Here is a 12234-nt window from a genome sequence, read left to right on the forward strand (position 1 = left end):
CCAACACCCATAGTAAAGGATTCCTTAGCATGGCGTGCAGAGCTTTCTCACATACATCCTATGCGCTAGACAACTAGCTCTAAGACCTAACACTTTTTGAGCACAGGCTATGTGGCAGGCACCATTCTAAGCATTTTATATGTATTAGCTCATTTAATCCTCACGGGAACTCATGAGTTAGGTTCTACTGTTGATACCATTTTATTCATAAACCACTAAGGCACAGATGACTTAAGCAGCTTGAAAGCATCCCCACCTCATCAGTCTTCAAAGCCCTGCTCCAGTGTTACCTTTGTGACTTTTTCCAGTTTAAGTCCTATACTAACAGTGTCTAGCATTCAAAAGATACCCGATATGTGTTTAATTAACATAAGGTTTGGACAAAGGGACAAAGAAAAGGTACAAAACTGGCCCCTTAAGGATTTGATACTGATTACCTTGAATCTATGTTTCCCCAAAGTTAAGCTCGAATGGGAAAGCACTGTATAATATACAGTAGAAACAGAAAACAACCATCAGTTAGAAAATGTTGATTAATAAGGCAACAGCTTTCAGGTAGCAAAGAGGGACAGGTAATGTCAGGCTAATGAAACTCCAGTGTCAGCTGCAGAGCCATATCTTTCTCCAATTTTCATGGAACAAATAGATGAACACAAACCTCAACTTCCTACCCAGCAACCCCCGTTCTTCCTTATCAGTTACTTCTGCAATTCAAGAAAACGTATAATTTTTTCCCCTGAATAAAGATATTTCTTCCAGTTTAAAATGTATATTCATTATTTCCCTTGGAGGAAATTAGGTTATTAACTAAAGGCTCCTTTACACTCATGGGTTTACTTGAAAATTTTACTGATTATCCTCCAACAATCTAGAATTGCTCCAAGTACACGCTGAAGTCTGAATGAAAATCTCCAAAGGAGTCACCTTTTAAAGGCAGACAACAGAGGCAGAGGGAGAAAACAATTTTAAATACATGAATGAAGTTTAATGGTTCATATTCCCTCTGCTCCCTGCCCAGGCCTTCCCCTATCCCACATGGCATAAACTGTCTTCTCTCAAGCAAAGCCTTTTTAGAGGAGAACCCAAGGGGAAAAATAGGTGAGAAGCTGAGAGCTAACCTCTCCTCTTTCATAAATAACCATAAATTCTTAACAGTGACCTAAAGTCAATAAAGAAAAAGAAATTTATTTTAAATTAGGCATCTTGTGAAGAGAGAAAGTGTGGTCTAGCACCGCAGCAGGTAAGAAGAGGGACTCAAGCAAGGCAGTACTGACCTGTTGAGTTCTCTTGTACTTGGAGTCCTCGCGGTCTCGGTGCTGCCCTGAATTGCTGGTTCTCTCCCGCACATTTCTATAACCAGGGCTGGGGATGATATACTCCTTTCTTATGTCAATGTCCTTCATCTTCTCTGAGTGGAGGTGCCAGGGCTCACAGACTCTTGGTTCCACTTGAGAATTTCTGAAATTAAAAATTCATCAAGGACAGGTATTTCCTAAATTGTGCTTCATCATAAGTGAAAGTGCTCTAAAATAAGGGAAAAAAGGACAAAAGCATTAAAGTTTTCTGTCATTATATCTATAAAAATAAATTTTCAAAAATCTTTCAATTACCCTTTAATTTTTTCAAGAAAAAAATTCAGTGTGATAGAATCAAGAAGAATTCTCTCCTCCCACCTCTAGGGGGGAAAAAAAGATTAAAAAAATAAACACAGTGACAGAGACACCCGCCTTCTTCACCTTCAACTATGTTCAATCACAATGTATAGAGCATTTATATATGTCTTAAAAAAAAAAAAGACTTTCTGGAAACAATTTAAGTTTGTTCCAAGCATTACAAATTCCACAATTCTAAAACAGATAAATTTTACTAAATGAAAACTTATAAAACACTTATTCTACCAATGATATATCTCATCTCTGTATTTTTATAATTAAGTAATGGGTTAACTGATGCTTTTAAAGCTCTGTGAAGTTACATAGCTAAAACACAAAATAGTACTACACTTTACCTTTAAAAACAAATTCCCCTTGGGTTACTGAAAGTGTTCTAAAATTAGATAGAAGTGATGGTTGCACAATTCTGTTAATATACTAACCAAACACCACGTTGTATACTTTAAGGGGTGAATTTCATGATACAAAAATATCTCAACAAAGCTGTTATTAAAAAACAATAACAAAAACAAATTCCCTACCCTGTCCTACTAAGTCTTACCTCGTATCTACCTGAAACTCTGTTCTAAACCCCTGCTAGCCTGGTTATCTCTAATCAATATCTGATATCAATTCTGGTTACTTCTGAAAAAACAAAACACATGCATACGTCTCTAAAACATTTCCCCCACTCTAACATGGTTCAAAGCTTCCCAGGTACAAGTTGGGAAAACAATTTTCATACCAGCCTCACTAGAAATTAAAGAAGTGTAGCTGTGTTGCCTTTTGAATTCCATAAATTCCTAGCTATCACTGAGACTTAAAAGTACAACAGTACGGACATAATTCTGATAGCTACAATTCATTTTTTAAGGTATCAGAAAAAAAGGAGAACACTTACAAATCCTCTAAATAAAAAGGACTAAATCTCCTCCAGAGACGTATTTCCAGCACAAAGAAAGCTTTACTTCTTGCCTTTCAGGGGTCTGGCTCAAGTACCCTGAGTTGATTACTGCTAAGTTACTTATCTTCAAAGAAAAATGTCACCTTGTCCAATGACAAACTGCACCATAAAGAGCACCGGCTTACAACCAAGAACGCAGCACTCATGTCACTGAGACCTCAGCAAGCCTAAACTATAAACAGACCTGGCATCTGCCAGTGTCCCCAATGTCGGGATGCCGCTGCAGATCAGAATAATCCTTCTTACAGGGATCACTGAAGTCCAACCTTCCCCTCCAAAGGTTCCCCAGACTAGCTGATTATCTGGAAAGCAGAAAAGATTAGTCCTATTTTGAAAGAAGGCAAGTGGAGGGGAGGCAGTTTGAAAGGGGAGAGGCCAAAGTATTATAACTCACTCACAATACCAAATGCCATGTCAGGAAGAACACAAAGATCATCTCAATTGTCTACGAATTCATGTAACCTCAGTTTCTTTCAATCACTTTATTCCAAGTTATTCTATGTTGGAAGGGTGTGGGGAGCAATTTCCCATTCCCTCTAACACTCCTGCTTCTTTAATTTCCTGGGGAAAGAGGCACAGCTATGAAAGTAGGCAAGCCTTGTGCAGGGACAAAGCTAGTATCTCCTGGCCTTGAACAGAAGGAGGATTCCAGCTTCTGTGGATCAGGGATATAAGACAGGGCAGCCCACATGGAGGCCAGCCAAGAGCTAGGAAGTCCAATGGGTCTGGGAAACAAGGGCCAAATCTGAAGAAAACAGTTAAGGAAAGATCACTAGCTAGACTTTTTAGGGATACCTTTTGTATTTCTCTCTTTTCTTCTTTCTGTTCTCCCTTAAAGTTGTTTAAAAGTCTTTTTTAAAATGCTAACTTGCTCCAACTATTAAGAGAGGGAAAAGGAAAGGTATTTTTATTTTTGAGTCAGAGCTGAACGATGGCACTAGCAGAATATTCGAAGTGGGAGAATCCAGAGAGGTGCTCAGCGCAGAGGCCACTTGGTCAGCTCCCTTTTTTTTTTTTTTTAACCAAAACTCTCTTTCCAGTGATGAAAGTGTAGACGTTCTCCTGCACGATGATGCAGTCGAAACTGCATGGGGGGAGGGGGCTGCACAGGATTACAAGGACTGTAAGTAGCCAGACTGGTGTTTCCAAATTGCCTTCATTACAACATTCCTTAGGTTTCCAACACCTCAGGAATCTGGTTCCAAGCCCTGCAGCTACACAAAAAGACCTGAAGCTACAAGGATATGTATTTACCACACCCTTGATATCCACTTGCTGTGCCCCAGCCTTCTGCACATTTCACTTACTCACGCTGGAGACCCCAGAATGACCTATTCATCTTCTTCAAAACCTCCTGAAACTTTGCCAGTCTTTCCTGTGCCCATCTGCCTCCTGCCTCCCCACGTCCGTGCAGAAACCAAACGACCCCTATGTTTTAAATACAAAGCACCATGCAGCTCTGTGCGGCGGAAGAGGACAGGGCACTAATGACAGTCAAGAAATCTAGATTCCATTCCGGACTCTGCCAAGTGTTTGCTGTGCGTGCTTCTGTCACGAACCTCCCTCTACCCATTCGCGAAAACGAGAGGTTGGCTTCTGAGGTCGCTGGCAGCTCAGTCTCCTCTGTGGGGATTGAGCGGGGGTGCCCCAAGCCGCCTCCCTACAACCTTGAGGATGGGGGCTTCTCTCAGGCCAGCTTCGCCTGGGATGCCGGGGCCCTAGGGCGTTCCCGCGGCCAGTTCGGGCCCGCAGAGGCGATAGCTACCCACACCCACGGGCCGCGGGCGCAGCACCCCCTGGTGGCGTTAGCCGGGAATGTGGCCGGCAACCCCAACCACTCATCCCACCCTACCTGCCTTCCGACGCCAGGACCTCACCACCTCACCACCAGCCCTCAGGGGTCAAGTCCCGAGGAGGAGGCGGCGGCGGGAGACTAGAGGGAAGCCTGGCCCCGTTTCTCAGGTCTCCGGCTTCCCCCGACCTGCTTGCATCCTCGATCGCAGTCCCCCACCTCCGGACGAAACACACGGGAGATAGTCCCCGCGACAACCCGAGGGAGAAGGAAGGAGTACGGCGATCGCCGCTACCTACCAGTGCCCCAGCTCCAAAACGACCGCGTCGGCCACTCTACCACGCTCCCGAGCATCAGCCCCGGAGCAAAACAAGCCTTTATAGCGGCATTGGCCGCCAGACTGCGCAGGCGTGCTGCACAAAGAATTCCCAAGACTGAAGGGAATTGTAGTCCCCCTTCCAGGAGCCCGAGGCTCGATTCGCGGCAAAGAACTATATTTCCCAGAAGCACCGTAGAAGCCCTGGAGGAGGTGCAAGTCGCTCCTCCCTTCCACCGCGCTGCAGGCTCTGCACCATCCTTCCCAGAGGTTCTGCGATCCTGTCTGGAATCTTCTCTGAGGCCTTGTGTTCCAGTGGGTGGCCGAGAGGGTTGACAGTAGCCCTCTGTGGGCGGGCAGCACAGTCAGTGTTTGTAGGCAGGGCGGTCACGGCGGTGCTTGGCCGTTTATGCACCGGAAAGCACTGTGAAGGTCATCATAGCCTCTATGTCCTCTCAACCAGCCAGCCCCAAATCTTATGTGTGGCCCTTCACGTTTTACTACTGCTTGCTCACGACTCTGCGCTATCACCTTTCTCCTTTTAATCCCACTGCCCATCACATAATGTTATAATGCCTGGTTTCTAGCAAATAAAGGCCAGGATCACAGTTTTTAGAGTGGCAAGAGCCTTAGAAACGGCATGCCAATTCATCCCTTTCTTTTTATAAAAGAAACTGAGGTTTCCAAAGGGACTGATCACTTTATTTCTCTTGGTGTTTCATCTGTATCTTCAACATGATCATAACATAAATAACTACTGTGTTGAGTGCCTACCTGTTCTGTATCTGGTGCTTTACACGCTTATTTTTTAAAGTCTCCATATCAACCCTATGTATAGGTATTATGATTATCCATTCCAAAGATTTAAAAAAAAAAAAGTAAGGAAAGTGACTTCTACCTTTATACAACTAGCTAGTACAAAACACAAATGGAGGGAATTCCCTGGCGGTCCAGTAGTTAAGTCTCTGCACTTTCACAGCCGAGAGCGCAGGTTCAATACCTGGTCAGGGAACTGAGAACAGAGATTCCACAAGCCCCATGGCACAGCCAAAAAAAAAAAGCATACCAATGTACCATAAAGCTGAAGTAATTAATACAGTGTTCTTACACAAGGATGGATTACTATACCAATGCAATAAAGAGCCTAGAAACAGACTCATTCATACATGTAAACTTGATCTGTAACAGAGAAAACATTAGAAATCAGTAGAGGAAGAAAGAAGATTCTATGAATAGCTCTGGAACCACTGGTTATATATATTTTTTAAAACTCAGGAATTACTACTTCATACCACACAGAAAAATCAATTTCACGTAGATTAAAGGCCTAACTGTGAAAGGGAAAACTTTCAAACATTTAGAAGAAAATGTGAAATATCTATGTGAACTTAGGAGTAGAAAAGAACTTCTTAAACAAGATACAGAAACAAATTAATAAAGGAAAGTTTGATAAATTTGTACTATATTAAAATTTAAACTTCTATATAAGATGCCATTGAGTACAAAGATAAAGCACAAATTATAACTGACAAAGTTTTTAATACAGAATATACAGATAATTTCTACAACTCAATAAGAAATGGTAAATAACTTAATAGGAAAATTGGCAAATGACGTGAACAGACAGTTCACAAAAAAGAAAACTCAAGCAGCCACTCAAAGATGAAAAGACACCCAGGGAGATTAGCTCAAGATGGTGAAGTAGAAGGACGTGAGCTCACCCTTTCTTACGTAAACACCAGAATCACAACCAACTGCTGAACAGCCATAGACAAAAAAAAGCTGGAACCTACCAAAAAAGATACTCTACATCCAAAGGCAAAGAAGAAGCCACAGCAAGGTGGTAGGAGGGGCGAAATCGCAATAAAATCAAATCCCATACCCGTCAGGTGGGTGGCCCACAAACTGAAAAACAATTATACCACAGAAGTTCTCCCACTGGAGTGAAAGTTCTGAGCCCCACGTCAGGCTTCTCAGCCTGGGGGTCTGGCGACGGGAGGAGGGGCCCCCAGAGAATTTAGCTTTGAAGGCCAGCGTGTTTTTTTTTTTTAATAAATTTATATTTTTATTTTATTTATTTTTGGCTGCGTCGGGTCTTCCTTGCTGCGCTCAGGTTTTCTCTAGTTGTGGCGAGCAGGGGCTACTCTTCGTTGTGGTGCGCAGGCTTCTCACTGCGGTGGCTTCTCTTGTTGCGGAACGTGGGCTCTAGGCACGCGGGCTTCAGTAGTTGCGGCTCGCGGGCTCTAGAGCTCAGGCTTAGTAGTCGTGGCGCACAGGCTTAGTTGCTCCCCGGCACGTGGGATCTTCCCGGACCAGGGCTCGAACCCGTGTTCCCTGCGTTGGCGGGCGGATTCTTAACCACTGCACTACCAGGGAAGCCCCACATGTGTGTTTAAAAATGTAGAGCCAGGTGCTTCCCTGGTGGCACAGTGGTTGAGAGTCTGCCTGCCGATGCAGGGGACGCGGGTTCGTGCCCCGGTCTGGGAAGATCCCACATGCCACGGAGCGGCTAGGCCCGTGAGCCATGGCCGCTGAGCCTGTGCGTCCGGAGCCTGTGCTCCGCAACGGAAGAGGCCACAACAGTGAGAGGCCCGCATACAGCAAAAAAAAAAAAAGAAAAGAAAAAAAAAATGTAAAGCCAGGCTTGGGCATGATCAACAACAAATCTGAGGTGTAATTACTTCCGGTGTTGGAAGGAGGAGAATAAGATCAGAGAAGGATATACAAAGGGCTTCAACTGTTTCTGTAATATTTTCTTTCTTTAAGAAACGACTTTGGGCTTCCCTGGTGTGCAGTGGTTAAGAATCCGCCCGCCAACGCAGGGGACACGGGTTCGAGCCCTGGTCCAGGAAGATCCCACATGCCGGGGAGCAACTAAGCCTGTGTGCCACGACTACTGAGCCTGCGCTCTAGAGCCCACGAGCCACAACTACTGAGCCCACATGCCACAACTACTGAAGCCCGTGCTCCTAGAGCCCGTGCTCCGCAACAAGAGAAGCCACCGCAATGAGAAGCCCGCGCGCCATAACAAAGAGTAGCCCCCACTCGCTGCAACTAGAGAAAGCCCGCACGCAGCAACGAAGACCCAACGCAGCCAAAAATAAATAAAATAAATAATTTTTAAAAAAAAACAGATACACACTACAATATATAAAATAAACAACAAGGACCTACTATATAGCACAGTCACCTATATTCAATATCTTGTAATAACCTATAATGGAAAAGAATCTGAAAAGGAACGCATATATATATTATATATATTATATGCATATATATATAATATATATATATATATAGCTGAATCACTTTGCTGTACACCAGAAACTAACACAACATTGTAAATCAACTATACATCAATTTGTAAAAATGACTTATAAATGTTAAAATTTTAAAAAGCTTGGCAGTGGGTACACAGGTGCTTCTAAAATCATTTGCTGTACTTTTGGGTAGCCTTTAAGGATTTCATAATAAAAAAGTTTTAGTATCATAGAAACAAACCATTTCTCCTCTCAGTGGGGATATGTTCAATTTAACAGAAAAAATCTTGAGGATTTATATAGATATAGATATAGGTATAGATATATAGATATATATCTACTGAGAATTCCTTAAGCACCTCTGGCCATCTGGTGGGATAAGAAAAACCTTTTTCAGTACACCTCAAGTCACCTTTCCAAGGCATACTGGTACTTCCAACCATGCTTCAAACATTGTAGTACCCAAAAGCTGCATATCTGATACCTTCATATAAAATAAAAATCTTCAAAAATCTCCCTGAATACTTCAAAAATAGGTTTTTAAAAAATGAATGAGCACTATACAACCCTGGTTCAACATCTCAATACACTATGGTACTACCTCAGCCTGTCCAAGAATAGCCTGGGCCAAAGACTTAACTTATTTACATGGTATTAATTGCAAAGCATCCCCTCCTTGAAGTGTATTTATGTTGTGAAGTGTTTTGGGGCAGAGGCTGATATTCTCCAACCTTCAGGCAAGGGGCTAGAGAATCTATGTTGCAATGCAGAATTGTTAAATATATTTATGTTGTGTAAGGTACTCAATATATTCATTTATTCAATATTTGATAGAGATACAATGGAGCTAAAACAGACAAGTTTCCTGCCCTCGTGGGGTTTAGAGTCCTGGATAAACATTAATTCAAATTTAAACTATAATTGATATGTACAAGAAAAGAAAGGTTAGTTTTACATCTGAAGAGTAGTAGGAGCTAGCGAGGTGAAGATGGTGGAAGTGAGCAGAGGAGAGAGCTCTCCAAGCAGAGGGAACAACAAAGGCCGGGTGGTGGGAGAAGGAAGGGAAGGTCTCCAAAGGTAGATCATGTTATAGGTCTTTAGAGTAAGAGCAAAAACCAACCATTGCAAGGTTTTAAAAGGTGAATGGGTTAAGCGTTGAGAAATCAAATTTACATTTTGAAAACTTCCCTGAGGCTGGCAGACTGGAGAAAGAATTAAAGACAGCTAGAATGGAAGAGAAGAGTCAAGCTAGGAGTGACTGTCATCATCCAGGATGGTGGCTTGGACTAGAACTGTGGTGGAAAAGATGGAGAGAAGTAGGCGGACTCATGAGAAATTTAAGAGGTCAAATGGACAAACGTTGATGGATTAGATACTGTGGGATGAGAAAGAGAGGTGTCATGGGTAACAGCTTGGTTTCTGGTTGCAGAACTGGATGGACGGTGGTCCCATTCATTGATATAAGAAATGCTCTACTCCAGCAGCCCCCCGACACCCTCCTCTACCCAGCTTGTCAGGAGCTAATGTCAAGTGTGATCACCCCACATCTGCTGTGGCACTCCTGAATTCTTCTGCCAGTTATAAAAACAAAACTTCACTTTTGCAGATCAATTTTGCAATGAAAGTCATTTTCATGGAATAAGACTTTTTAAAAAATTAGTTAATAAATGGAATCTTTTATTTAACATCATGGTAACAATATAGTGCAACAGAATAATGCACCTCTTTAATGGTCTCAGGCAAATTAAGAAAGAAGAGAAGGGGATTTAAGATGTAAACAATGCTGAATAAAAGCCAAATAATATCATAGCATGTTATAGAGACAAAGGTTTCACAGAATTTTTAATAGAGAACTGTGTGGGAGAAGCTGAGTGTTCACAGAGTACACAGCGGTATAGGCATGTTATGATAAGTCATATCACATATTCACCTTATGAAGGAAAGAATTACACACTCCCCACCTTTGCAGTAATAACCTCCTAAGTTCATTAGCAGTAGCAGTAGTAGTTAGAATGAAATGAAGAATTACTTTTTAAAAAATGTTTACGAGCTATTATATTTTGATGCACTATCAAATTGGCTCAACAAAATAGCCAACAAAATAACAGATAGGTGTTCCAAAAAACTAGCTCTGTATTATAAAGAGGGAAAAAAATGACATAATTATCTAATTTTAATAAAACAATATTATGCACTACATTAAATTAGTGTTGTGTTGATTCTGTAGTCTTGTATGTAATAATTTGTAAATTTATTTTAATTTTATAGTGGTATGAGAACTATAAAGGATATAAGGACTTTATACATGGTTTTATGAATATACATATTTAAGTAATATTATAATATAAATAATTTAGGTCAACATCAGGGGTTTAGGATAATTGTTTCCCTTAAAAGAGGTCTGAGACTTATTCAAGTTTGGGAAACACTGGGCTATGAAATTAAACCAAACTTTAGCTTGGTATACAAGACCTGTGATCTGGACCCACGTTATACCACAGCTTCATTTCCTGTCACTCTCCTACTCAAATATGAGGTCCTGATAACACTGTAATTTCCATGTTTTTACTCTAGCTGTTCCCTCCACCCAGAACAATCATCTAAATCTACTCAGCTCAAATAACAAGCATCACAATTAATAGACAGGCCTTGGAATTTTACTCCTCCCAAAATGACAATTAAGGATTACTTAAGCAAACAAAAGAATGCAGTATGTCTAACATCTCTAATGGTAAAATGTGCATGAGGGATTTTCCCACATTGTGAAGTATCGACTGGGTACCTGTCAGGTCACAGACAAGAGGCAACAGGGTCCCACTAAGCCGGAGAAGACAGAACCAATAGTCCAGCCAAGATGGAGGCTTCTCACTAAACAGGCCTAGACAAATTGGAAGAGTGGTCGCTCCCAGTCATCCCCCAAAGCTTCTCAGGTGTGTTGCTTTATAAACATGGGATTTTGATCAGAAGAAGAGATAAACAACTTTGGTCTACACTGGTGATAACCTTTCTGGCATGAATATCAGTCCAGGAAAATTTAAAACTGATGCAGGCTGTGTGTATTTTTCACTCAAAATAATTCACTTATTGAATTCCATGAGGAAAAACTATATACTGTTAAAACACAAATTATATACGTTATCGATTGCAAGACCACCAATGAGAAAAATCAACATTGCCCGTCTACTAAAATGTTACTGTCTGAGCATATTTGAGAGGTAACAATACCAGAGAATGTTTTTAAATTCTCATCTTAAAATTAGATCTAGGTGGATAACATATGGCCAGCAGCTGGTAAGCCATTGATCTAAAGGAAAAGAAAGAAAAAAAAGCTTCCTCCTTGAGGCAGTCTAAGTTTATATTGCTCAGGGATTCAGAAACAGCTTGAAATTGGTATCTATTTACCTTTTATTTGTTTGTGGGTTCTTACAGTTCTAATCAAAATTCAGATTTAAAATACTTATCTAAAGAAAAAGCCCTCATCTTGTTTATTTTTTAAATTTCTTTTTTTAAAATTTATTTATTTACTTATTATTTTTGGCTGCGTTGGGTCTTCGTTGCTGTGCACGGGTTTTCTCTAGTTGCAGCGAGCGGGGGCTACTCTTTGTTGCAGTGCACAGGCTTCTCATTGCAGTGGCTTCTCGTTGTGAAGCACCAGCTCTAGACGCGCGGGCTTCAGTAGTTGTGGCTCGTGGGCTCTAGAGCGCAGGCTCAGTAGTTGTGGCGCACAGGCTTGGTTGCTCCGCGGCATGTGGGATCTTCCTGGACCAGGGCTCGAACTCCTGTCCCCTACATTGGCAGGCAGATTCTTAACCACAGCACCTCCAGGGAAGCCATATTTTTAAAATTTCTTGATTTATTTATGTATATGCTGCAGCATTCTATGTTCTATCTGTAGCAGGTCTAAGACAAATTTTTCAAGTTTTCTTTCTTCTAGATTTACGCTATTTACCTAAAGCAGTGTTTCACAAAAATATCCGTGGAGTACTAGTCCTGCAAGATATTCTGAGAAAAAGGAATTTCCAAAAGTCAACTACATTTGGGAAATTATATACATGATATTCAAATCACATTAGCATTTTTTTAAAATACTCTGATAAATCCTACAGTAATAAAACCTGTTTCTCCTTGTTTAATTCAGCATTTCTCAGACTTATTTGAACTTGAACAATGAAAAAAAAGTTTTTCAGAAAAGCATTGAACGGGCTTTCGTGGTGGCGCAGTGGTTAAGAATCCTCCTGCCAATGCAGGGG

The 12234-nt window shown here is 41.5% G+C and overlaps 1 protein-coding gene across 2 annotated transcripts in view; it reads right to left on the reverse strand.

The window, feature by feature from the left end:
- ABCC5 (ATP binding cassette subfamily C member 5) overlaps positions 1 to 2742 on the reverse strand; it is an 85849-nt gene extending 83107 nt beyond the window's left edge. For both annotated transcript variants that reach the window (XM_082654548.1, XM_082654554.1), the window contains exons 1-2: positions 2554 to 2742; positions 1275 to 1458 (exon numbers count right to left, since the gene is read on the reverse strand). In XM_082654548.1, coding sequence (XP_082510674.1) covers positions 1275 to 1403 — 129 coding nt within the window. In that variant the 5' untranslated portion in view covers positions 1404 to 1458; positions 2554 to 2742. The remainder of the gene's footprint in view (positions 1 to 1274; positions 1459 to 2553) is intronic.
- Positions 2743 to 12234: the final 9492 nt, after the last annotated feature.

Source organism: Grampus griseus, assembly GCF_964374135.1.
Source record: "Grampus griseus genome assembly, chromosome: 5".
In the NCBI taxonomy this organism is placed as follows: Eukaryota; Metazoa; Chordata; class Mammalia; order Artiodactyla; family Delphinidae; genus Grampus; species Grampus griseus.